Source organism: Chamaea fasciata, unplaced genomic scaffold, assembly GCF_029207755.1.
Source record: "Chamaea fasciata isolate MVZ Bird 193981 ecotype frontalis unplaced genomic scaffold, bChaFas1.0.hap1 SCAF_6, whole genome shotgun sequence".
Classification (NCBI taxonomy): Eukaryota; Metazoa; Chordata; class Aves; order Passeriformes; family Sylviidae; genus Chamaea; species Chamaea fasciata.
Window position 1 is genome coordinate 57431670 of NW_027094091.1, and position 25432 is coordinate 57457101.

Consider the following 25432-nt stretch of genomic DNA (forward strand, 5'->3'; position numbering starts at 1 on the left):
CAGAGCCAAAAATAGGAGCCAGAAAGCAACACATTCGTCCACACAACTCTCCTGGAAATAGTTCTTTAGGCCTTGGACTCCAATTCAGGTTTTTCATTGGATCCTAAGCACTTGGCTCTCAGATACATTTCTGATCTCTCAAATATGGAGAGGGACATCAAACATCCCATTTCTATGAAACAGTTATGAAAGATGCATGCAGAATATATGCTGACTGCCTTTTTCTCGGAAGATGATGTTATTCCCTTACCCCGGGATGCTTTGTCAAGGCTGCCATCCCTCTTCAGCCTTTTTCTGCTTAACTCCGATTTCTCGATACGGATTGTGTCACGCCAAGTGCTGCAGCATTGCTGTGCCAGGCCGGGGCAGGCGAACCTTCCTCTAGCCGTTTGCCACAAAGTTTCCTCTCTCTTGGAGCGAGCCCAAAGCCGGGCTGAGGGCTGGACCCCCAGTGAATCCCTCTTCTTCCCTGCTCAAATCACGAGAAAGCACAGGCGGACCAGTGCAGACCTTGCCCCTTTCTCTTTCTTTAGCTGTCCTTGTCCTCTGACATTCACAGACCCAGGAGCTTTTCCCAGTTTTCACTTTTGCTCCCGGAGCTGCTCGTTTCGGGCTTCCCACGGCTTTCCAGCCCACGCTGCTGCCTCCAGGCGCCCGACTGGCCGCGGTAGCGCCTCTGCGCTCCCGCCCGCACCCGCCGGAGCCGTTCTTTTTCCTGCACCAGGGGCCTTCCGCGCCCGCTAACCCGCTTTCAGCTGCTTCCCACCCCGCGGGCGTCCTCTCCCGAGGCACATCAGCTTCCGAACCGGCAGCGGCCCGGCCCTAGAGGAGCGGCCGCCGGGCTCAGGGTCCCCCGGGGCGGGGCGGGGCGGGGCGGGGGCGGGCCGGGGCGGCCGCGGGCCTTTAGGGCCGGCGGGAGGCGGCGCCGCCCGGTCCCCGCTGCCGGCGCTGGCGTCGCTCTGTGCCCACCATGGAAGTCGTGTGGGCCGTAGGGCAGCTGGGCGCCCTGTGGGTGGCCGTGGTGCTCGGGCTCATCGTGCTGCCCTCGGCGCTGGGCATCTCGCTGGGCATCTCCGAGGCCTATATGTGGGTGCTGGTGAAGACGCTGGAGGTAGGCGGGAGCTCTCGGGGGGAAGGCGGGTGTCCCCGGCGCCGTGTTCCCCGCGGGGCTGCGCCTCCTTCGCTTCCCCCGGGCCCAGGGGAGCCGGCGGCCGGGCACGGCTCCCTCCGGCCGGGGGCTGTGCGGGGGTGCATGGCCCCGAGCAGCGCCTGTCCCCTCCGGTCCCATCCGGCTCCTCCTGTAGATGAGAGCGGGTGGGTCACGTCCTCCCCGGCATCAGCTCTGCCCGGCCGCAGCTTCGGGCTTAAAGCCCTCGGGCAAGACTGGAGATCTGTGTTAATTTCGTGGCTGTGTAGGCTCTGGAGTGCTCTCCCTTGAACCCGCAGGAGAGCGGAATAAACCTTGTTACCTAAGGCTGTACCATGGCCTGGGCGAGGCTGTCGCTGCTCGCTGGCAGCTGTGCTCCACCTGAGGGAAATGATGCCGGGTCACGCTCGGAGGCTGTAAAGGTCTGGTGCCTGCCCTGGGAAGTGCCAGGGGCGCTCATGGTCAGAGGCGCCGACTCCTGTCCAAGCTGAGCCTGTCCAGCCCCTCAGTTGGCGTCTGCCCCTAAATTCCCAGGGATAGCCAGTTTCTCGCAAAGGAACTGCTTTCTGCATGGGGCATAATTAATACGTGTGTAAAAACCCTCCTTCTGAAGCTCATGGTAGTGGTGAGGAAGAGTGCTTTTAAATTGTTGCCGGACATTTAAAAGCGTAAAAGTAAATATTTACTGCGCTTTTTGCCAAGAAGGAGGGGCACCCAAACCAGCTCTAAGGAGGAAAAGTGAAATGACTCACAGCACAGTCAGTGGCCATGCAATATACATCAGTATGTGACTATGGAAAGTAGATTTTGTCTAATTTCATCTTGTTCTTCGAGGTTTCCGGGCAAGCCTTGCTCATGTACTTCAGCATCTGGCTAAAAAAAAAAAATCCCACCTATTAAATCAGCATTTGTTAAATGCATCTTAAGTCAAAAATGTTTTAAGGCTCTTGGGTGAGAATGAATCTGCTGAAGCACTTTCTGGGACTGTGAATTAAATCAGGATAACTGTTGAGGAGAGAAGATGCAGTTGTTAGTGGAAAAAAGGATTTGAATAGCAGAAGCTGAGGAGGTAAAGATCACCCTGGCCTGAGGGAGCAATCCAGATGGCCTAGTGAGATAGTCTTGTTTGGATAACTTGCCTTCACCTGTGAATAACCACAGTTTGCATTCTTTATCCCTAGATCATTAATCATTTTTTTTTAGTGTCATCAAATGTTTGAGCAAGACGTGACTCAAAATGTTTTGGGCAAAAATATGGAGACGTATCTGATGGCATATTGACGATGGTTAATTGTGAGAGCTCTCCTGCTGCCTAAGGGAGGAAATAAAGACTTATCTTGCGAGTTACCATTTCTTTTGCCTTAAATATTCTGGAGTTGCATGCTGCTCAATGTATTAAAATTGATATTAATACATAATTATATTGGACGTAGGTATGATATAAAATAATGTATATATAAAAGAAAAGGCAATGAAAAACGGGAAGAGAGAGAGAGAGGGCGAGGGAATTCTGAGAAGAGTCAGCTAAGTTGGACTTGCTGTGGGAGAGTGAAGAAGCTCAATCCACCCAGGTATTCTGCTTATCTCAACTTGGCCTTGCTTTGCCTGTGACTTCTTTGTCCTCAGAATACTTCCATGGGGATAATCCCTGGAAGGAAGTGGTTTTCTGTGGGATGTCTCCTCTTCCTTGGCTCACAGGTCTGTCTTGGTTAGAAGGTCGACAGAGGCAGATTGTTTGCAGCCAGGTCCAAGCAGTGCCTGCAAGAGCACCTGAAGTGTAGTATCTAAAGTGTGGCTATTAATCAGAGTAATTTTGGGGAAAGTACTGTATCCTTGCATATCAAACTTTTAAAATGTAGGTTATTAAGTAATTGGGAAAGGTGTATTTCTTTTTATAAGGGATAGTTATTAATAACTCGTGTGTTAACAGTGAAGTGTGCTGCTAGCTGGGTGACAGAGACTTCCTGGAATGTTGAATTGAGTGTGCACGTTTTCTCCTGAGAGGAGTTTTTTGGCTCTGAAGTCACAGGATGCTGCAGCCTCTGATGGCTGAGGCCTTTTTCAGCAGTGTTAACTTAATAGCTCCCTTAAGCTTCCTCTTCCGCTCCCAGCCCTGGATCTCCCCAGGCCTTTTCTCCGCTTTCCCAGGAGGAGGGTGGGCTCCTGCACCTGCAGGGTGTCCAGTCAGGACGCTGCTGCTTTTGTTGCCTTTTTAATGAGCCAGATTACAGGAACTGTCTGCAAAGCGGTGCCTGTTTGTGCATCCCAGCTGATACCCAGTTGCTCCCTGGCTTTGCCTGTTTATATCCCGTGTCTTGGCGCAGTGGAAGGACGCAGTGACTGTGGTTTGTTTCCTACATAGCCTATGTTGTCAGGTTACAACGCCTGCTTTATTAGAGTCAATCTATTTTGAGGGTCCAAGTCTGTCCATAGTTCAGGGACAGCTCTACAGTTTGCTCTTTAGGTCATGTCAGATAAAACAAGACATCCAAGAATGAGTCTGTGGTGTTCAGCTGCTGTGTAGGCTGTGGGATGAAGCAAATTGAAGATGTTGGAGGGCTTGTGCTTGAATTTTTTCCTGCCAATTAAAAAAAAAAAAAAAGTCTTTTTCTGCTTGTTTCAGAAGGACAGAAGCTTGTTCCCAGTGCTGCAAGCATGATCCGAGAAAAGTGAGGGGAGAGCTCCTTTTAGGAACAAAGTGTTTTTGTACTTTGACCATCTGACATTTCTGACAAGGGACATCAGTTGACGCACAATAGATTTTTCTCTCTGCTCAGCCGCCTCAGCAAGCACATGCTGCTAAGCAAAACGCAGCATGTACAGATGAGGATGTGCTTCTGTTTGGTTACATTTGACCCTTAGGTACTGCACTAGGGATTACCAGCTTTATATGGATATATTTTTTCCTATGTGTTTGTATTTTTTCCGTGTGATAAGGGAGAATGTGTAGAAAGTTGTGCTAAAGAAGTACAGCAGGCAGAGCACTTGCTATTTGAGAGCCTGTAGGAATACCTACATCACGTGGGTGTTCCTGAAAGTGCATTAACTTGCTTCTGAATTACCTTACCAAACTCAGCAGACTTTTAGGACATTGCTCATTTTTGCCTGTGGCTTTCCTTCCAGTGTTAATAGAAGGATTTCTGGCACCATGTTAGTATGGTTTTTTAAATGTGGGAATACTGCTGCAAAAACATCTCCAGCAGCTGTTTGCCCCTACACCGAGCTAGTGTGGACTAGTCACCTGCTGTCCTGATGCTGGTGAAGTCACTTGCCACAGAAATGTTCCCTACTGCTGAAATTCTGGGGACTGTCTCTTGCAGTCATCACAGTGTGCTGCATTGCTCCGTTTGTTTTTCAACATCAACAGATAGCTTCCAATTTTAAATTCAGTGCCTCTTTACCTCTTGGTCTCATTTTTTGCTCTGTCTTAATCCATGGCCTCTTGTGAGCTCTTGATATGATTTGGAGGTGTCGAGGCCCCTGAAAACATGCCATTGGAGCTGCCTTGCCAAGCACTGGGGAATCCAGCCTTTCAGCATGTCCTTTGTCTTTCATTGAGGCCCATAGAGCAGCCACTGTCACAGAGGATCCGTTTCCCTATTTCCATCAGATAGTAGAAAATCTGGAGGACTGGTTTGCACTGTGTCTACGTATTTGTCGTCAACAACGAACCCCTGAAGACACGATCTCTGCTTGATGGATTGCAGCTCACCTTGTTAAATAGTTTGGGTTTTTTTCCTCCGGTCTGCTGCGTTTTTTGGGAGGTGTGCCTTGCTGCCTGAGACAGTAGAGTTGTCAGCAACACTTTGTGCAGACTGCCCTGCTTGCCTTTTCTAATGGGAAAAATTTTTGTGTTTTTTAAACTGTGCAGTACATAATACTTATGAAATATTAAGAAACAAGAAAGCCTGAGGGAAGTGAGGTCTTTAGGTCACATTTGTGTCAGGAAACAAACAACCTGGCTATTAACTAACATCACATTATTGTCTGTTCCTCGACTAATGATTTATTGATGACAGTGCACTCCCCAGTCTCTGGAGGCTTTTTGTGGGGGCTTGCAGTAAGCAGAGAGAGGGCTTCTTAGGTGGCTGGCTGTAATGCACAGCAGATGCTGCACTTGTAGGTGTTTTTTATGTCCTGTAACTGATCCATAGGGGTTTAACAGCAGCCCCTTGTAACAGAAGCAATTTCTGATACATTCACTGCAAGCAGCATATTAAGGTATTTTTCCTGGACAAGAGTGTAGTATTATTCTGTAGCAGGAGGTTAAGCCTAGGTTCCTTGTTTTGCAGATGACCTTGGCAATATGAGTGGACCTAGATGTGAGGAAAAAAGGGCCTGTCAGTGCTTCTGGTCCAGCAGGAGATGTGCAGGGCAGGCGGGATGGACTGTTACTCTTGTCCTAGGTATGCCAGGCTGCAGCTTCTTCCCATGAGTCACCGTCAGGATTGTGTAGTGCTGGGTATGAGGGTGGGGAAGGGAGAAGGAGAGGACTTAAGCTGATAAACAGATGAATCATTGTGGGCTTTGACTGCTGCTTGTGTAACTCACTGGCCTCGGCAGCAAGCTTTGCTGACTAATGTCATTGCACAGAGTCAATGAAGGCCTCTGTCCGTGTAATTGGTATCCTTCAAGGACTGCTGGGCAGAGGAGAATCTGAGAGCTCTGAAAGCTGCCAGCTCAGATGGTAATGAGAAGCATGTCTTGGAGACATGCCTGATGTGAATGATGCACCCTTGTTTACAGGGCTCACACTGACTTTTGGAATAGTATTTTAGGGAATTTTGTGCAGAATCTTGGAAGTCACGCGGACCCCAGTCCTTTGAAGGCCTTTTTGTATGTTTACCACAGATTAAAAAATCAAGAGTCTTGCACATCAGTAAGTTTGGCAGGGCTGGGGGTTGCCCTCTGCTGTGGTTGCATCAGTAATTAATGCACCATATTCCAGATCAACAGCTCTTGTCTGAACTGCTCTCAATTTTACAGCATGTGAACACTAAATAAGTAAATGCTGCTAAAAATACAACATTAGCTGTACTCAGAGCTTGCCTTGAAGTAAGAGTTTGTGAGGCTGCTGTAAAACAAGCTGCTTGGCATTCCTTTTGGTGATGCCATTGGTGTTAGTCCTGTAAAGCTGTACTCTTAATTGCTCAATGGATACCTGTCCATCAGGAAGTACTTGCTTTGCAACTCCTTTGTGCGGAAGAATTTGGGAAGCTCCTTGGAGGCAGTGCCAAGGGTGTCCCATCAGAATGAGAAGTGCAGGGAGATGAGAGAGGACCTTTTTGCCCTGACTCGGAAATGGTTGCTCCTCTTGGTGGTGGTGGTGTTCTTGCCTCACACAAAACAACCCGATAACTGGCATCCAAATTTTGCTGTGTTAAACAAGGTGGCTTTGTGTGGGATGTGCTGTGCAATCTTTGTGTTGTTATTGAGGTTTGGAGAGATTCCAAGGAGTGCTCACCTAAACTAGCACAGAAACTTTTGGCTCTGACCTGGCGGTGCCTTTAAAAGAGGAACACCAGTGGTCTGTCTCCATGTGATTGCAGATTTGAGTCATCTCTCTCTTCAGAAAAATCGTCAAGCATTGTTAAGTCAGAGGTGGTGGAAACGTGGTAAATGAGGTGAAAGGCTAAGCCCCATTTCTTAGGGGAACAGGGCAACACTCTGAGGTGTTCTAATGATTTGTCTTTTGTTCCCAGCAAAGAATGTCTAGTGGTGCTTTCATGAAATAACATGCAAGCCTTGGCTTTGGAGATAGTTGGACCTCAGAGGCAAAAATCGCACATTTAAGAAAGATACCAAAAGCCCTTTCTAACTCCAGATAAGACAGTTGCCAAATACGCAGCTATCTTTCTCAAGTACTGCATAGATCCTCTATGTGTGGCAGTTGCTTAAGTGATGCCTAAGTGAAATTGATCTTTTGGCCATTTTTTTAAGGTGCTTATAAATTAGAGGCCTTTTTTAGGAGGATACGGAGGGAGAACTTTTCGGGGGAAAGTTGATGTTTTCCTTGCCTAGTAAAGTAAATCAGATTCTGAATTGTGTAATTAAAGCATCCAAGCTACTTTCTTGTCAGCAGTTAGTCTACTCAAGTTTCAAAATCAGACTTGTGGTGATGTCTGTAGTCCTGGGATCATGCTGGCTTCTAACTTTTACATTTTCAGTCTAGTGGGTAGCCCCGCTGTAGAACTGTTCTTAATCTGTTCAGGAGCCTGGTGTTTTATACTTATTCCCCAAGGCTGCTTCAAGAATCCCTACTAAAAACACAGGTCTGCACCAAGGTCCTTGGGACTGGCAGCTCAGCACCAGCTGGGAGAAGCCACTTAGATTTGTGCCAGTGTTACTGAGAGATCCAAAAGATCTGCCAGACTGCTTTTTGCTTATTTCCTGAGTAGCAGGGAGGCTATGGCTTATAACTGTTTCATGGTTTGATCTCTAATACACAAACATGTTGTTTTCCTCTCTGTGGGATGGATCGGCTCACGTTGTGATAGCTCTTTGTAGCATAACATTGTCCTTCAGCATAGGAACCAGCTGAAGCAGTGGTGGATGGCACATATCCCTGAGTAGCAGGAAGGAAGGGGATTACTCACATTACTGTGGGTGGTGTCTCTTTGTTTCCCAGCCTGGATATAAACAAGCTTTTCACTTCATCAAAGTTGAGATTCTGGCTTTGATGATAGTGCCTTTAATTCAGGTGCCTGAGCGTGTAAGAATTAGATGTTAAGTAAAAATTTCTCATTTCTTGCTCCTTAGTTGCTGGAAAATGTATAGTTTTTGGAAATATGATGGATTGAGGCAAGAAGAAAGCTTACAGAGAACTTGAAACTTGTTTGCAGTGTCCTCAGGTAGATGTGGGTCCTTAGGAATGCCCAAATGCTCCTGACCAAGAGGGAGAGCTGGGCTTATCATTGCCTGTTTTATTAAGTGTGCTTAAATCTCCTGAGAGACCTGGCATGAAATGTAAAACTGTCTCAGCCACTGACTTGTGGAGCACAAGTCAGCTGTCCCCTGCAATGCCCTGTGCAACCTTTGTACACGATGCCACGCTGGTGTCAGGCTCATGGCAGTGCTCCCATCTCCTGGGAAGGCATGGGTAGCAGGCAAAGGGAACTGTCCTCTCCAGGCTTTCTCTTTGCCACCTTTCCCCCATGCCCCAAGTGTTGCTGCACCTTTCTGGAGTGAGATGGACCTGAGGAGCAAAGGTCAGACCACTTAGGAAGAAGGAATGTGCTTTTCTGAATAGGGTTGATAAATGCATCTGTGCAGTAGAAACTGACTTGAGTTACATGACCCTGCAATTTCTCTGCTTTGGGAAGATTGCACTACCTCCTTTGCATAGCAAAATGTCAAAAGATGCTGCAGTTCAGGGGGTGTTGCAAGCTTTTGGGCATTACAAAGGCCTGTCTCAGTAACCTGTGTCCTCATGATTTGTGTTGAGGCTCAGGCTTTGACACAGCCTAGCATGAACCCATAACTGCAGGATTTCTATAGCAAGAGCTTTCTGAAGGCAGTGTTGCATTCTACCTCTGAGCACCAAAGCGTTCTTCCAGGTTTTGATTATGCCTTTGAGAGGATTTGAAAGATGAAAACTTATTTTTTCTGCTGGTGTGTATGGCTGAGACCATTAGCCAATTATGCTCTTGTTCTGTGTGATAAGTGACTTAACTGTTGGTGGAGATTTTAATTTGTTGAATGAAGTGGTTCAAATCTGGTCAGAAGTGATTGTGTAAATGTATTTGCTGGTCCCTCTACACCCTGAAATCCATTCCACAGGCAAAATGTAAAATTACAGAGAACAGTCATTCCTTGAACAGTGTGTTTTGGTTTGGTATTTTCCAGAACTTTTATGGTCACAATACTGCTAAGAATGATGTGTAGCTGAAAGTTACTGGAAGTACTTGATTACTACAGGAAGAACTGAGTTATTCCTACAGTAAAAATTAATTCCTGGAAGAGCTATTGCCTTAGCAGGAGCAGAGCTGAGAAAATGAGTGACTGCATTGGCAGGGTAGGTTGTGATTCAGCAAAACCTGATACACTAAGCAGGAAGCTTACTACAGTTAGCAGTACTGGGTCATGCTGGGAGGTTATTTGCTGGAGATAATGCCATGAGTCAGGATGCTGACCCTTCAAAAGGGAAGTGCATCTCCATATGTCCTGCAGCTTGTTTGGAGGGGAAAGGTGGAAAATACATGGTTTAACATAGGACTGGATCATTCCTGTGCAGATCAAGCATCATCTGTATGCTCTTAAAAAAAATATACCTTTGATACTGATTAAGGTGTTATGATTTGAACAGGATAATATCCTGATCTCTTGATATGAGCTCATTTCCAACAGGTCACCTGTCTGTCTTGAAAATGCCCATTGTAACAGTGTTCCTAGAAGTAGAAAGGAGTCTTGTGGAGGAGGAATTGATGTGGTAATGGGGAACCACCAAATCAGCCTTTTTTGACTGAACTTTCCATCTCTTGACAGAGCTGCTATGTGGGGAAAGGAAGGATTCAGGTCAGGAGGGCTACTCTGACATCACAGACTTTGGGGTGGAAAAAGGATTTTAATTGTTAACCCAGTAAAAATGAAGCCTGAGATAGAGGGCTGTATGAAAGCTCTCTGGAACTGAGTCAGATGGAGGTCAAGAAAGCCTTCTGCCCTGAGAACAGGTTAAACTGGCTCCAACCACATCAGGACTGGAAATGAGACAGTCTCCTGACTCTGATGTGATTCTTCCAGAGGCTTTTGTGGGAGCCAGGGCAGCTGGGAAGTTTTGACACTCACAGGGGAGCAGAGCTTACTTTATTCCCTATTTCAATCTCATTCTCTCAGACCACCCACAGGAAAAACGCAGATTAACCCCATTGAGCTGGCAGCCCTTCGCAAGGGCAGGGGAAGGGGTTCTCTGTAGCTCACCCTAAAGTTGGTGAATTGACCTGTTTTTTCTGCTGCTCAGAGCTTCAAAATGAGAGCTGAAAGAGTTGGCGTTGTTCAGCCTGGAGAAGGCAACTGGAACACGTTGCCCAGAGAAGCTGTGGACTCTCCGTCCCTGGAGGTGTCTGAGGCCTGGCTGGATGGGGCTCTGAGCAACCTGATCTGGTGGATGGTGTTCCTGTCCATGGCAGGGAGCTGGAACTAGGTGATCTCTAAGATCTCTTCCAACCCAAACCATTCTATGATATTGTGAAGATGCCAAGAAACGAGCAGTTGCAGAATCAAGGGAAATGTCAGGTTTATTCAGCTTGGAAAGTTTTGGGGTGGGATCCTTTTTGGGTTGAGTCTGTATTTAATTGAAACTTCCCATGACTGCAAATGCTGGCTTTGCTTTTTAGTGAAATCACCTGTGTGCAGGCTTCAGTTTCACTTAACCCAGTTAGGACTTTTTGGGGTTTCTTTGCTTCAGTACGATGAAACTACTCTAAAAGAAGACAGGCTGGGTTGTGATGTGTCTGCCAGCTTTGTGAACATGTGCTCTGTGTGTCCTGTGTCTAGCTCAGCTCCTGGGGCTTTCTGTGCAACCTGGACTCAGTGGCTGTAGCAAGGCTGACAGGCCTTTCAGGCTCTTGGTGGCTGTCTACCTGAACTGGAACTGAAACAGATACGAAGCACTGAGATGGCTTTCTGCAGACTGAAAGCAGAGTTGGGAAGTACTGACTAGGCACTGAGTGTTGTTTTGTTTTGGTTTTTGAATTGTTATTAATTACTATGAGTTTCTTCATTAGAACTGTGTATGGGTTTGGGTTTGTGGACATATCTGAGGAAGATGAATGATGATTACCTGGCAAAGATATTCTTTGAAAACCACAATGTGTCTTTGACTATCTGTTGGGTTTTTTTGGTGACCGTTTTCCTTAAGTGAATACTGCATTTGTGAAATGAGTGCTCTCTTTCTGTTCCACAGTGGGCCACGATCCGGTTACAGAAAGGTGCCAAGAAGCGGCAGCCGCAGATGCCACGGACTCCTACGGCTAATGGTGAGAGCCTGGGGCAAAGTCACACTGATGGGACTGAAGTTGTGACGGTGGAGCACTGAGGCCTTCTCAAATGGAGCAGTTAGATGTGTGCATGAGAGAACTGTTCCATGGTTTATCCTCATGGTTTATCTTCAGGCAGCTGCTCACTTACTGCCCCAGGGGGATCAGGGAGAGAATTGCAAGGGTAAAAGCCTGGAAACCCATGGGTTGAGATAGAGACAGTTTACGGGGAAAGCAAAAGTCACACACACAAGGAAAGCAAAACAAGGAATGGATTCCCTGCTTTCCCATGGGCAGGCAGGAGAGCGGGGCCCCATCATGGATAACAGTGACTTGGGAAGACAGACACCATCACTCCAAATGTCCTGCTTTCCTCCTTCTTCCTCACACTTTATATACTGAGCATGATGTCACATGATCTGGAATATCCCTTTGGTCACTTCGGGTCACCTTTCCAGGCTGTGTCTCCTTCCACTCTCCCAAGCACTCCGACTTCCTCACCAGCCTGGCTGTACGAAAAACAGGAAAGCCCCATGCTCTGTGTAAGCCCTGCTCAGCAATAACAAAAACATCTCTATATTATCAACTGTGTGTTCAGCACAAATCCAAAACATAGCCCCATACGAGCCCCTCTGAAGAAAATTCACTCTGCCGAAATGAAAACCAGCACACTTTTATATCGAATAGTTTTGCAATGCTACTGGCTAGCAAACAGTTCCTGCAGAATAAAATGCTGCTTTTACTGGCTTGTACCGAGTCGTTGAAAAATCAGGGGATGAGGAAATAAAGGCTATGAAACAGCATGAAATTTAACAAAACAAAAGTAGAGCTTAAGGTGGAGACTGTTCTCAGTTGATGGAAATTTTTGTGTTTAAATATGAGGTTAATTTTCATCTTGAAATTTGTCTTTACTCTGATGCTTGCAGGGTTGCTGGCCAGCTACCTCAGTCCTAACAGCATTAGAGTGCACTTAAGTATTCTCTGAAGAGAGCTAAGCGTTTGTTGGACAGCACTTTTCTTTCCCAAGCTCAATGTTTTTTCTGTGGTAGGACTGCAAGTTGAAAAGGTGTGGTGGGCTACTTGTCTTTTTTTCAGTCTGCTGCTATCGACCTTTTACCCTCTGGAGTTAATATCAGTGTTTGCTAAACTTCTTACACTCACTGTCTGTAGAAAGACAGCTGAAAAGTTGCTTCACCTTTCTTCCTTTAGCCTAGTTTTGAAATTAGTTCTTTAACTATCTCTTAACCCATACTGTGTGTGAGTTGTGGTAGACTGTAGTAGGTCAGAGTTGGCTTTAAGACTTTGGAGCCATGAAAGGAGTCTGAGTTTGCCCAGGAGATAGGAGAAGGCTGAACAAAACATTGCAGCCAGCACTTGGTTTCCTCTTGGTTCCTGAATGCTTCAGTTTTGTTATTCAATTGCTCCGTTTTGACAGCATTTGGCAGCAGTGCAGCATTTTCTGAGTGCTCCCTCCTTAGGCTGCACAGCTGGGAGCAGGCCCAGCCTGCCAGTTAGCAGATGAGTCAGTTGTTACCTGAGCCTGTGGATTAGCTCCTGTGAACATGATCCAGTAGTGGGGACTGAATTGCTGAGCTCTGTGTGTGTGTGTTTCAGCTCCAAAGGGATGTCCTTATCAATACTGCAAACACTGGGATTGCACTATCTGCAGCCCAGGCATGGAGCTGGCTTCCATGGCAGCAGGTGCAACTGTCAGCATCTGTGATAATAAACTGGAGGTACTGCACAGCATCTCTGAAAACAGCTTAAAACTTGTCTTAGTTTTAATCTGTTTTCAGCTTAATTTCAGCTTAATCTTAGTCATCTTAATTGCTGACTTTCAAGTGGCTGAGAAAAAGTACATCCTATATCATTCAGTGTCCTGCAAGTTATGGGCTTTTTTGGGAAGAAAGGGGAAAGGCAAGATTAGTGGTCCTTTCAGCTGATTGTCAGTGACATGTTGTCTGCTTCCCAGGTTGTCAGTGATGCAGGAAGAAATCCTTTTTCTTCCTGTAAGGCTGATGGTGCCCCATCACATCATGGGCCAGTGAGAGGGCAAGAGACCCTACTGTGCTGCTTTAGCTGCACAGGAGGAGCTGTCATCCTCCTAGGCATCTGATCATTCTTACACATAGTTATTTTTTCTCTAGTAAAGAGACCTCAAGGGAGAGAGGTCCTAGCTAGTAGATTGTTCTTTGAACTATCTCAAAAAAAAAAAAGCTACAAGTAGCTATTTCTCCTGTGTGCAGCTGAAGGGTGTGTAGTGTTAATATGTGCTGTGGTTGAGTGCACTAGGTTGAGTGTACTCCACTGTCTGGAGGACCATTAGAGATAGTAAAAATGGCCCGAGGTAATTATAGATGATTGCATGCAGGCTACGTTCAAGCAGTCTTATGGATGGGAATATGCAATCACAATGGTAGCCTGAAGCCCTTTTTAATGTCCTTTGTATATCTGAAATAAAAAGCTAAAACTTTTCCCCACAGAGGTGACTCTTTCTGTTGGAAGCTGGTGTCTTAACAGTTCTTTACTTGAGAAAATACGGGGAGAAATACGGTGCCAAGCTGTGCTCTATATCTTGCTCCTGGAAATTTTTTAAGCATAGGAGTAACTGACTTGTGATGAGGAGTTCCTGGCTGTGGAAGAAAGTACTTGAGGGCCAGGGCAGGTGTAGGTCTAACAGTGCATTATGTAAGTTGGCATTCCCTGAGGTGATAGAACATGAGCAGACAGAGAGACCCAATTGCATTGCACAATATTTACTGAGGGAGGGGAAACTCCTGCTGATAATGAATTACAGAGTAGTTGATTAAAACAGGGTAAAGGTAAATGCTTATATGTGTGTGTATGCATCCATGGGTAAGTGCTGAATGTGTGCATCACCTCTTACGTCTTATCCTAACCCACCTCCAGTACTAGGAGGTGGGTCAGGATAGGAGGGAGCACTGCAGACATATGTGCCAGAGGAAGTTTTCCTGCTCCCTGGCAGAGCAAAAGTGGTCCTCCCCAAAGACTTTAAAATTGCGTTCCTCAGTTAAAAAAAAAAAACAAAAACAAAAAAACCCTCCCAAAAACCAAGTGGGAACGATTGAAGAGACACCACCTTTCTTTGCGGTATCAAATCCAGTGTGCTTTACATCTCTTGGCAGAAAGGGCAGGCAGTGCCTCCGTGTTGGTGATGTGATAAGGAATAGTTTCAAGAGGAATGTTGGCCGGTGTAGTTATGTGGGGAATTATGTGGTGCTGTCACCTCAAGATCTTTGTTAGAGGGCAGTGTGTGCTGGACCCAGTGGTGGCTCTTGGCTGAGCAGGTGCTTGGAGGGTAGGTGTCTATGTTACTGCAGCTGAATAACCAGCTCTCAGTGCTCTGTGTGGGTGCTGGCTGTGCTGTCTTCAAGGTTTGTGGGTATAAAAAAAGACAAAAATGCTAATAAGAGATTTGAAAATTACATTCAATAAAAGAAAAGCCTATGCAAATAATGTTTGTAGTATCTAGTTACTACATAAGTAGATACTACCAAGGAGCTAATTACTAGATGCTACTAAGTAAATCTACTTACTATGTAAGTAGATAGTGTCACATTTGAGCCTGATATAATTGGTTGACTGGAGTATGTGAGCTTGAAGGCTTGGGGCTTGTGCTGCAATATTGAGAAAAACAGTGACTGTGGGTTGTTTTTTGTTTTTTTTTTTTTTGGTTGAGAGTAATATTTGCTGTACTCCTTCGTAGTTCTGTCTTTGGCAAGCTCAGCTCTGCCCATGGCCAAGGGATTAAAGGCCGTTAAATGTGGCTTGTGATTACAAGAAGGCTACATACATCACCAGAGCAGTGCGTGTTTAATTCTGTTCGTAATACCTTCACGAGCTGCTGAGATCTTGGCTTGGAGCAGCTGTCCCAAGGCTGCAGGACAGCTGGTGCATGTGGCTGTCATGTGACAGTGACAGTACAGGCTGATGAGGTAAGACATTATAGCCCTGCTATCTCAGCTTGTTAGCAGTGTGATAAACTTGAACTTTGGGCTAGATTCAGCTGAGAAGCTGGAGCTAGATGGGCCAGCTGCTTGAGTGGTGCTGAATCAGGGGAAGGATAAGGAGGAAACATTCCCAACTCTGGGAAGTGGAGAGAGTAGCAGTACTTGTGTGATGGGTGCTGGAGCATTCCACTGATTTCTTGCCTACAATCTGTTCCCAGCAGCACAGAGCAGACAGGTCAGTCTGACTCACTTACAGTCCTGGATATTTCACAGTTTGGAGATTTTCTGAGTGTGAGAAAAATTGAATCCAAAACTAGAGCTCTGATTTGGATTTAATGTATGACATAACCATAGTCCATTTTGGTAGATGTTTTATGTGATGCATGCTTGTATAATTTAGATCCTGAAGAGCATGTGGCTTTTTGGATGTGCCATATTAATGGTTTTTATTTGTAGCTTGTAGGTTATATTTCTAGGACGATGCAGTCAGGTGGCCCGCTGGTACAACTGGAACTCGTGGCTGCCAGGTTCCAAGCTGAAGGTGTAAATAGGTTTTGTTGCAGTGTTGTTCTTCTTTAGTGTTTACCTCAGTGGTTTGTGGGACTTTTATCTTGGAGCTTCCCGTATAATCCCGTATGTATGTATGTGCGATATGAAGATTTTCCTTATCACTTATAATTTAGTTGTTACAATTATTGGCACAGGAAATATATTGAGAGGTTTTCTGCTGGAGAGGTTCTGTTTGGAGGAAGATTTTCTACAAAAATACATCCTATGACATGGGAAGTTCCTTGTAGCTTGACAAAATTGGGTGCTGTGTCCTTTCCCATTTTTTTTTAATCTCAGCATGGAAGCACAGAGATTATGCAATTTATCAGAGGGTGCCTGACAGAGTGGCAACCTGAACTTGGACCTCTGTAATCCAAGTTGACTGTCTCAGGGGATGGTTGTTCTGGTTAACTGTTACTCCAGATTTCTTCGGTCATCAGTTTCTGGAGCCAGACTTGCTTACCAGCAAGCAGCTACTTGATCTTTGTTTAGCTTACACAATTTGTTCTTGCCTCTGAGAGCTCTGATGAGAAATTCATGCTTATCAGACCATAAACTTAAAAAATGAAAAGGGTGGAGGAAGGGGAATACTTGTTGGCACTGCAGTTCTGAACTCTCCAGGTTTCTCTCCAGGCATTATGTAGTCAGAGTTCAGCTGAAACAGCTGTTAGTGCTGAACTAAATCAAGGCTCCTCTAGGCACAACTTTCTTTCATGTGGTGTATTCATGAAGGGTGTTTCTTTGTTTTATTTTAAGTAAAAAAAAACAAAAACAAAACCCAAAAAACCAGTGTGGTCTGCCTGTACTTACAGAAAATATTTGTGCTGTGGAGGCAGGGAGCCATGCACAGTGTTGTGGTCTGGGGCTTTGGCAGCATTGTGGCTGTGGGACACCAGAATGTCAGACAAGAGATGGGAATAGGGAAGCCTCCATCAAGGAGATTGAATGCCTCTAAATACCTAGAGCACAGAAGGGAATGGAAAGGCCAAGGTCTCATTTGATTTCTTCTGAAGGCATAAGAGTCCTGGATAAAGTTTGAGTTGAGAACATGCCCCACCCTGGGAAAGGGTTTGCCTTCTTGCTTGGCATTCAGTAGGTAACAGAACTTGGTACAGTTGCTGCTTAAGGTGTTGGCCTGAGGAAGCGGAGCTGGAAGTGGCCTCCTGCAAGGGTGTGCTGTGTTTAACTGCACAGCTTCTCTTCCCATCCCAGGAGGGGGGCTCTGACAGAAAATTTGTCTCCTTGAGTAATGCAGAGTGACAAGTGGTCTGGAGGGTGACTATTACATCACAGAATTATTTTTTCAGGTGGTTGTCCTTTTCTTTCCCAAGGTATCATTGAAAGGGATAAAACACCTATGGAGAAAGAAATTGCCCTTCTGCATCGAGCAGACTTCGAATTCTCCCACATTTTCTACTTCTGCAGAAAAGGGTTTGAGGCCATTGTGGAAGATGAAGTCACTCAACGATTTTCCTCAGAAGAGCTGCTCTCCTGGAATTTGCTCACAAGGACTAATGTCAATTTCCATTACATCAGCCTGAGGCTGACTGTTGTGTGGGTCATTGGGGTGATAGTGCGGTACTGCTTCCTGCTGCCCCTACGGTAAGCTCTGGTGCTGAGGGGTTTTGTCAGCCTTGGAATGGGTAAAATTGTTTTCTTGGTAAATGTCATTTCAGCTGTCTTTAACCCAAAAGCAGCATTGGCAGATATAAAATATTAACTTGCTTAAGGCTCCTTTTATTTTAAGAAGCCGTTCTTCACTGTGGAGAGTAGAGTAGGGCTGGTGGTCGTCTTTTCCATGAATACTTCCCCAAAGTCCATGTGTATTGGCAAAATAAATGTAAGCTCTAAAGCTCCCTGACTCCCTGTGCATGGGAGGATCTGGATCTGCTGCCTTTGCTACACCATGACTTTTAAGCAATAGGGCTTTGCTGAGTTAGAGAACTGCAAATGGCAGGCATCTGAGTAATAACTGAATTTCTGCAATCCCTTTTCATTTTAAAGGGGGAAAGTGTAAGCAAATGAGCTAAGCTACTTGCTTAGGTTTAATGTCTGTTTTGTCTGTAGCTTTACCCTCGCTGCCATCGGGATTACGTCAATGATTGTGGGAACGACAGTGGTGGGACAGCTGCCAAACAGCAGGTAGGTACTGTGTGTGAGGGATGAACTCACCAAATTGCATCAATGCAAACAGCTGATTTTACCTGTAACAGACTACCAACAGTCCATTCCACCCACAAATTTGTGGACCTTGTTTTAGTGGCATTTTGAATTTGGGCCAAGGTTGGGTTCTCGTCAGTCTTGGCACTGAGGTTGATGATATCTGATGGGTTCCTCCTGCTGCCATGAGATACTCAAATGGGGCATTGTAGGGCAGGTAATAGTGTTGGGATGAAAAACATGCACCAAAGAGAAGACAGCCTTGTCTAATTAAGTGGCACCAAGGGTATGATGTATCTTGGCTGAGCTGCTGTAACAAGTAAGTGGTAGAGCTGGGAACATCCCTCTGTGCTCCAGAATACCAGGAAAATTTCAGCCCTGAGTTGTGTTGAGTAGGCTGGAGAATATTGCATGTCTGTCTAGCTGCTTTCCAGGATGCTTCAGATGTCTGATTTTTTTCAGTGTGAAAAACTACCTGAGCGAAGTGGTTCACCTCACGTGCTCCCGCATCCTCGTCAGAGCTCTGTCTGGTACCATCCATTACCATAATAAGTGAGTGAGCTAAAGTGTGTATGTGCTTTTATGTGTGTGACATCCCACTGGAAATGGGGACTGCTCTCTCCTGAGCTGCAAGTTGATGTCATACTAGAGGCTGACTTGCCTGACAGCTTCATGGAACTATTTGGTGTGTAATGTGGTGCTTAGTGCACTAGCAGTCTAACAGAAAAATATGTAATTGCAGGGAAAACAGACCTCAGAAAGGAGGAATTTGTGTTGCCAACCACACATCACCGATAGATGCGATCATTTTGACAAACGATGGATGCTATGCAATGGTAGGAGATCTAAGATAACAACAGCAGAGGGACCAGGAGACAGAAAGGTTGTGGGATATTGCTTGTGGACTTCAGTACTTAACTTTCACAGCAGAGATGTTTGCTTGAGCACTGGTCAGTGGGGAAAAGTGTAAGTTATGTTGAAGTTGGTTTATATTAAGTGCTGGAGAAGTTGTCCTTGGAGTGTCAATGCCAGGCTCTTCATCTGTTGAAGTACCTGAGATAGGCTTCCGTGTGAGTGTCTAGATTCTCTCAAGTGAATGCATTTTAATAGTTCCATGGTCATTGCTCAATCCTGGCTTGCAGCCTCCCAGTGCATTTGGGTTTGTCGGATTTTCTTGGAGGGGTGGAGTGGAGGAAATTCTGCCTTTCAGGTGTCTCAGATACTGATGTGCCTTGCTGGGCTTGCAGGTGGGCCAGGTTCACGGTGGGCTGATGGGCATTATCCAGCGAGCCACGGTCAAGGCCTGTCCTCACGTCTGGTTCGAGCGCTCCGAGATCAAGGACCGCCATCTAGTGACAAAAAGGTGAGGTGTGTGCTGGGCTGCCTCCCTGGAGAGGCGTCCGGCAGTCAAAGACCTGGATTTGGGAATGAGTTTCAGGGGTGGTGTGCGGCAACTGCGTCACTCAGAATGACCTGAGTGTGCTTGCTTGTGCGGGCTTTGGCACAGTACACTGTGGTCAAAATGTCAGGTTCCCAGGTCACCAGGGAAGGCTTGAAATGTTTATGCAGTGTGTGATGGTTCAGACCAAAGGTTCTGGGAAGGTTTGGATTGCAGTCTCACAAAGCATCTCAGTTGGGAAGCCATCAGCATAATAACTTATGTCTGATGAATTCAGGTGTGTATTTTGAAAGGACGTGAAGATACTTCAGTTCTGGTACTTTCTGTTGAAGGGAAATACTAATGATAAAATCGGCTTTCTGTGAAAAAATCTGTCTGTTTCACTGGAAATTGTGAGCTACTAGAAATAAAAAGCTTTATTTGTTTGGGTGAGAGGCAAAATGTCTTTTTAGAAGAATATAAGCTGTGTACAAAAGTGGTTTCCTGCATGATATCACCAAAAGAATACCCATGAACACTGTAGTACAGGGATAAAAATTCTTCCCAACTTGTAGTGCACTTTTTAGGTTAATTTTGACAGGTTCACTGGCTTATTTGCCTCTGCACAGTGGGACAGCTTTGCCAAGTTGTCCAAGTGTTATTCAAGTAGTGTGAGCTGTAGGCATTTAGAAGTCCCCTTTTTAAGAAATATGCTGTTAAGCAGCAGAGGCTGGATGGACCACTGCATCAATAAGTTTTTTCCTTATGTAGGCAATTTCTTGAAGGTTGAGTTAGTCAGAGTTAGTTGGACTGGCTTAATGGCATATAATTGTTGACCTCTCTGACAGTCAGTAGTAAAATAATTCAGAGGAAAGAAAACAGGATGTTGCCTCAATGTAATGCTCCAGGGGCCTAAGGGCTGGCACAAAGCTTCAATTTCTATAGAAAAGAAAAGCAAGTACAAATTAGTGTCTAGTCAAAAGCTTTGGTTTCATACATATGTAATACATAAAGGTATTTTTAATGCACCTGCCTGGGGAAAGAAGAGTGGAAAGGAGCTGTTTTTTAAGCTTTCCTTCTGCTTCCACAGACTCAGGGAACATGTGGCAGATAAAAGCAAGCTACCGATTCTAATTTTTCCAGAAGGTAAGAAGCTGAACTATTTATCTCCATTCAGTGTGGATGTCATGCCTGATCTATTTTCATGGCTTCAGCTGCTCAAATCTGTCTTCACCTCTGGCTTCAACTTCATTAGGGCATTCCTGGTTTTCGTCTTTAATATAAGTTGAATATACACAGAGACAACACAATACTGTCCCTGGACATTGCTTCTCCTGGCAGAAGCTGCAGGAAGGAGAAGGGGAAGATTGTTGATTTTGCCCTGAGATTATTAATCTGCTGTCCTACAGATTTAACCTCAGCATTGTGCTTTTTGTCTTGCATACCTTCTGGCTTCATTCAGGGAGTCAGTCACAAGACAAAGGCTAAAAGTAAGCAGGGGAAAGATGCTTAACTCAGTGAGCAGCAAATGCAGGCCCTTTACAGATATGACCTGTATGTGGAAGTTGTATTGTACTGAAATGGCTGTGTGAAGCAATGACTTTCTCTTCTGGACAGGCACCTGCATAAACAATACATCTGTGATGATGTTCAAGAAGGGGAGCTTTGAAATAGGAGGGACAATCTATCCTGTTGCAATTAAAGTAAGTGGAAATAGCTGGCTGCTGAATTTCAGAGTTAGGGGTGGGTTTTTGTCAGAGGGGCAGGAAGCTGTCTCAGTACAGCTGCTATTGAACGCACAGTAACTCTGGCAATTGGGTGCATGCTGTGGATGGTTCCCAGAGAATAAGTGGCTGAAATGAAAGTGAAGTCCTTTGGCCTATAGAGCCTGATGGGATCAGCCTCATCCTCCAGAAAGCTGGAAGGAAGAGAAATCAAGCTAGTCCTTCCCAGTGCTGAAGGGAAGCATCCTGCTCACAGCATGCTTCGGCCATTCAGGCAAATGGGTGACATCTGCTGCTGGTTCTGCCATGTAATCCTGGGTCTGAGAGGCCGTGATGGTCTGGGAAAAAGCTTTTTCAGTTGTTTTTTATGATCCATTGCAGTATGATCCTCAGTTTGGAGATGCCTTCTGGAACAGCAGCAAATACAACATTGTGAGCTATCTGCTGCGAATAATGACCAGCTGGGCCATCGTTTGCAACGTGTGGTACTTGCCACCAATGGTTAGACAGGTAATCCAGTGTCTGGTTGCCTGACTGCTATTTAAGACCTTGACTGTGTCTGCAAATGCACTTTTACTCTTTTTTTCCCCCAAAACCTCTACCTACCCCATGTCTCCAAATCAGTTTTATACTGACTTTTTGTCAGTGCTGATGTATGATTGGACTTGGCTTTTCCTGATGCAGCATGGTACCATCAGCAGTGTATCAAATATGCGAAGGATAGCAGTAAATGCAGTGCTGTTCACAGTAGCAATATTGGTAATGTTCATCTTGTTGAAGCAAAATTTTCTCCTAAGTTCAACACCCTAGGGGAAAAATTATTTATTATCACATGGGAACATCAGATTGTGATGTAGGCATGGTAAGGAATGAGTTGTGAGCTAATTTGATGAGGCAGCAGATAAAAAAATGTTATGAAAGTCTGCTTGAATTGACTTCCCTCTGTTTTGATTATGTTGAATTTATGACCCTTGAAGGAAAATGAAGATGCTGTTCAGTTTGCCAACAGAGTGAGGTCAGCCATTGCTCGCCAAGGAGGACTGACTGAACTCCCCTGGTGAGTGATGCCATCCTTGTTAGAATTCATGGACTATTTGTGGTTAGTTTGACTGATAGGCGCTTCCCTCCTTAGCTTTGTGACAGATAACATTCAACATCACTTTATTCCTCTCAGGGAAAACAGTGGAGTAACTCCACATGCACATATGTGAAAGTAAAAGATGTATAAAGTCTTCAGAGCATGTAGCATGCAGTGAGTTTCATCTAAAGGCTTGGTGCTTTTGAAGTAGGTCCATTCACAGTTGTTTCTCAGGTTGAGATTAAGTAGCAAAAGTGAAGTTTCTTGGCAAATCTGATGAACCACAAAATATAAAACAGGTCTTGAGGCTTTCTGCTCTGCCTTTCTCATGTCCTGCCTCAGTAAGTAGCAGGATAATGCCTAGATTTCAAATGACACAAACTTGAGAGCAAAATTCAGATGAAGAGAATGGGCAAATAGATTAAACTATGAGACCCAGCTCTGAATAATATAAGGCAAGACACAACTGTAGTGTTGCAGAAGATTGGCTGCCTCTACAGTCTGGGGAAGTAGCATCCCAGGTTGCCAAAGATTTCTATTGTAGGTACAGCCTGTTACCAACATGAATAGGACTGCTTTAATGAGCTGAATTCAGAATTTGAACTGCATAAGCATTATGGCTCAAGGTAAAGGTTTTAATAAATGTGCTTAAAATTGGATGTTATAGAAGTTCTGAAGAAAAGCCTTTAATAATACTGCTACTAAAAATTTAGATTACCTACCTTAATCAACTGTAGAGTTTTAATGTAATGCATAGTTTGATAACAATAGCCATAACAGCCCTGATGGTTTACTGTTTCCTCTTGGTCTGTTCCAGGGATGGAGGTCTGAAACGAGCAAAAGTCAAAGATACTTTCAAAGAAGAACAGCAGAAAAACTACAGCAAAATGCTAGTGAGAAATGGATCAGTAGGAAGCTTGTCTGCAGAAACTGAGTCAGACTGATTGGTGGTTCTTGAAAAGTAACTTTGCACAACCAGCCTTAGCAGGAATAATGTGGGGTTTTTTAATTAAAAAAAAGACAACTGACAAAAAAAATGGAGCAAGAAAACAAAATCCTTTATTGTTTGTATGCATATTCCCTGTGTGGCTGGTGCAGAGCCTGCCAAGGGTGGTGTCTCTGTGTTCCTCCCTGTTCACTCTTTCACTATCCTGCCCCTCTCCATCTTCATGTGATGATGCACTGCAGCTCCTGGTATTCCCAAGCTGAATGCCTGCAGAGTTAGAAGATGAAAAAAACACACCGGTTTTTCTGAGTTTGTAAGGATGAAGGGAAGTACACCGAACAGATGTTGTCAGGAAACCAGTTGTGAAGATACCTCTTGTTCATGGTACTTTAAAGGTTTAAATGTAACAAAATTTTGTCTTTTTTTTTTTTCCATGTTGCTCACAGACTTTGTTGTAGATGACTTAAATAATATGCTTTAGGATGTTGTTAGAACTGTAAAATTGACTCTTTTTGTTAGCTTGCACCTGGATGTGCAAGGAGGAAATGGAAGCAAGGGCTGCAGAGACCCTGCAGGATGGGAAAGGAGCTGCCCTACCAAAAGCACAGACCATGGACCATGAGGAATTTGGTTGCCTTATAACATGGTATTGCCTTTATTGAGAACTGTTGCCTGAGGGAAGATAAGGGCCAAGTCCTCAATCTCCCTGTCCATTGCTGTTGTTGAAATTGCTTTCTTGAGCTCTGAAGCTATAAAGGTAAGGTACAGTAAGTGTTGGATAATGTAAGCTATGACAAATGATTTTTTGTGGATTGTCAAAAGTGCCCATCTGCAGAAATTATTGTTAATGGCTTGAAATTCTCAAGAGAGCCACTCCAGAAACACATTTTGTGTTTCCTGGGCTAGCAATAGATATCACAACTATAAACATAGGATCCATAAGTCAGCTTTGATACGAGACATGGCATGTCCAAATCTGAAATATACTGCTGTCTGAATGTAATGAGAAATAAATTATATATTTCTAATGGGTCTTGTGTGGCATTACTTCTGTTCTCTAAATCTATATAGTTAAAAAAAGTTATACTCCTGAGAACTTAACACTGGAATCATGGAAACTTCAGTCACCGACATAATGGACCAATTGTATTTGAGTTCTGCAGATTTGTAACCTGACTTTCTTTCCTTTTTTACCCTCTCCTTGGACTCTAAGGCACACAGGTGGCTTGGTGTTTATCCTTGCTAGAGTAGGAGTAATTCATCATGCAGGCTCATCTTGAAATTACAGCATGAAGTCATCAGGGAGACTCAATGAATCTAGAATTAACTGGGAAACAACTGAGCTAAATTTTTAGCTGAGTTAATTTCTAAGTAGTTTTTCCTTTTAGCAAAGAGAAATTAAATTTAATGCTGAAAAAAAATTACTGCTCTATAAATCAAAATTTTAAAATCTGTTAGAACGTAGTCTCCCAGAAAAAGAGTTCCTGTTTCCCATTATGCACTTACACAAGAACAAATATATAGGGAAATGTTTTCAGGTTTAGCATGGCAGGCCTTCAGGAAGGAAATTGTTTATGTTAAAAAGATTAGAGTGGTAAGACAAGTGAGACGCAGCAAAGGCTTTTTGCTTAAGGTGAACCTAGTTCAACTGTGGTCTGAGTTGTTACTACTGTTAAAACGAATTTGTCACGCAGGCTTTGGGCTAATGAATGTGTTTGTCATAATTCATGGATATGAACTGTGAGCTTGAGCTTTCTTGGATTGCACTCACAATAGGAAGCTGTAAGGACAACTCTTTTTAAAAACATGCCTGCCTGTTTTATACGCATACACACAAAATACAGTTTAGGTAACGCATTTAAAAATCTACTCTGTATAAATATTAATAAACATTAGGAATATATCCTAATAAATATTAGGATATATATCTTTTGAAAGTTTATTATTATTTATATCTTTTAGATTATGATGTATTTCTGTGCAGATGGAACAAGAATTGTTGTGGTTGAAGATTTAAAAATACAATTCTTAAGAGAACCTTCACAGCCAGTTTATGGGCCCTCTGCTTTCTTCCTGCTTTTGGAGTTGATCATCAGTAACTGAACTGCAGTGGTTTTTTGGATGCTCTGTTAGGTGCATGGGTTTACAGCAAGAGGATTGTGAGCTTTGGCAAAAATACCCAAGGCTGCAGTTTGCTTCTTGCTTAGGGCAAAATGGAATTTTAAGGCAAAAAGCCCTGCTAAGTTAAGGGATAATGACAAGGTGATCCAATGACACTGTAATGAAATGTCTGACAAGCCAAAGGGAGTTCTGTGACTTAATTACAAATAGTCTCCACTGAACTGATTTTTAACAAAATCTGCTTAATTTCGGAGAGAATTGGTCAAGGAAGTGTGTAGAGTTAGCTGTGTGAATGACGCTGGCCATGAGAAGAGGCATCATGCAGTCATTTCTTAGTCATTCTTATTGAGAATACGTAAGTGAATAAGCTGAGGTTTCTTGAAC

At 44.5% G+C, this 25432-nt stretch overlaps 1 protein-coding gene across 2 annotated transcripts; it reads left to right on the forward strand.

The window, feature by feature from the left end:
* The first annotated feature begins 910 nt into the window (after positions 1–910).
* On the forward strand, positions 911–23955 carry LOC136291427 (glycerol-3-phosphate acyltransferase 3-like). 2 transcript variants are annotated; one of them, XM_066186482.1, is made up of 12 exons: positions 911–1111; positions 11049–11121; positions 16949–17243; positions 17709–17783; positions 18264–18353; positions 18544–18637; positions 19049–19164; positions 20270–20325; positions 20797–20882; positions 21285–21413; positions 21881–21960; positions 22799–23955. In XM_066186482.1, exons 1-12 carry the CDS (start codon positions 971–973, stop codon positions 22923–22925), a joined length of 1362 nt encoding a protein of 453 aa, XP_066042579.1. In that variant the 5' UTR covers positions 911–970; the 3' UTR covers positions 22926–23955. The 2 variants fall into 2 exon arrangements, with proteins under 2 accessions (XP_066042579.1, XP_066042580.1); XM_066186483.1 differs by having other exon boundaries at positions 931–1111; positions 16973–17243.
* Positions 23956–25432: the final 1477 nt, after the last annotated feature.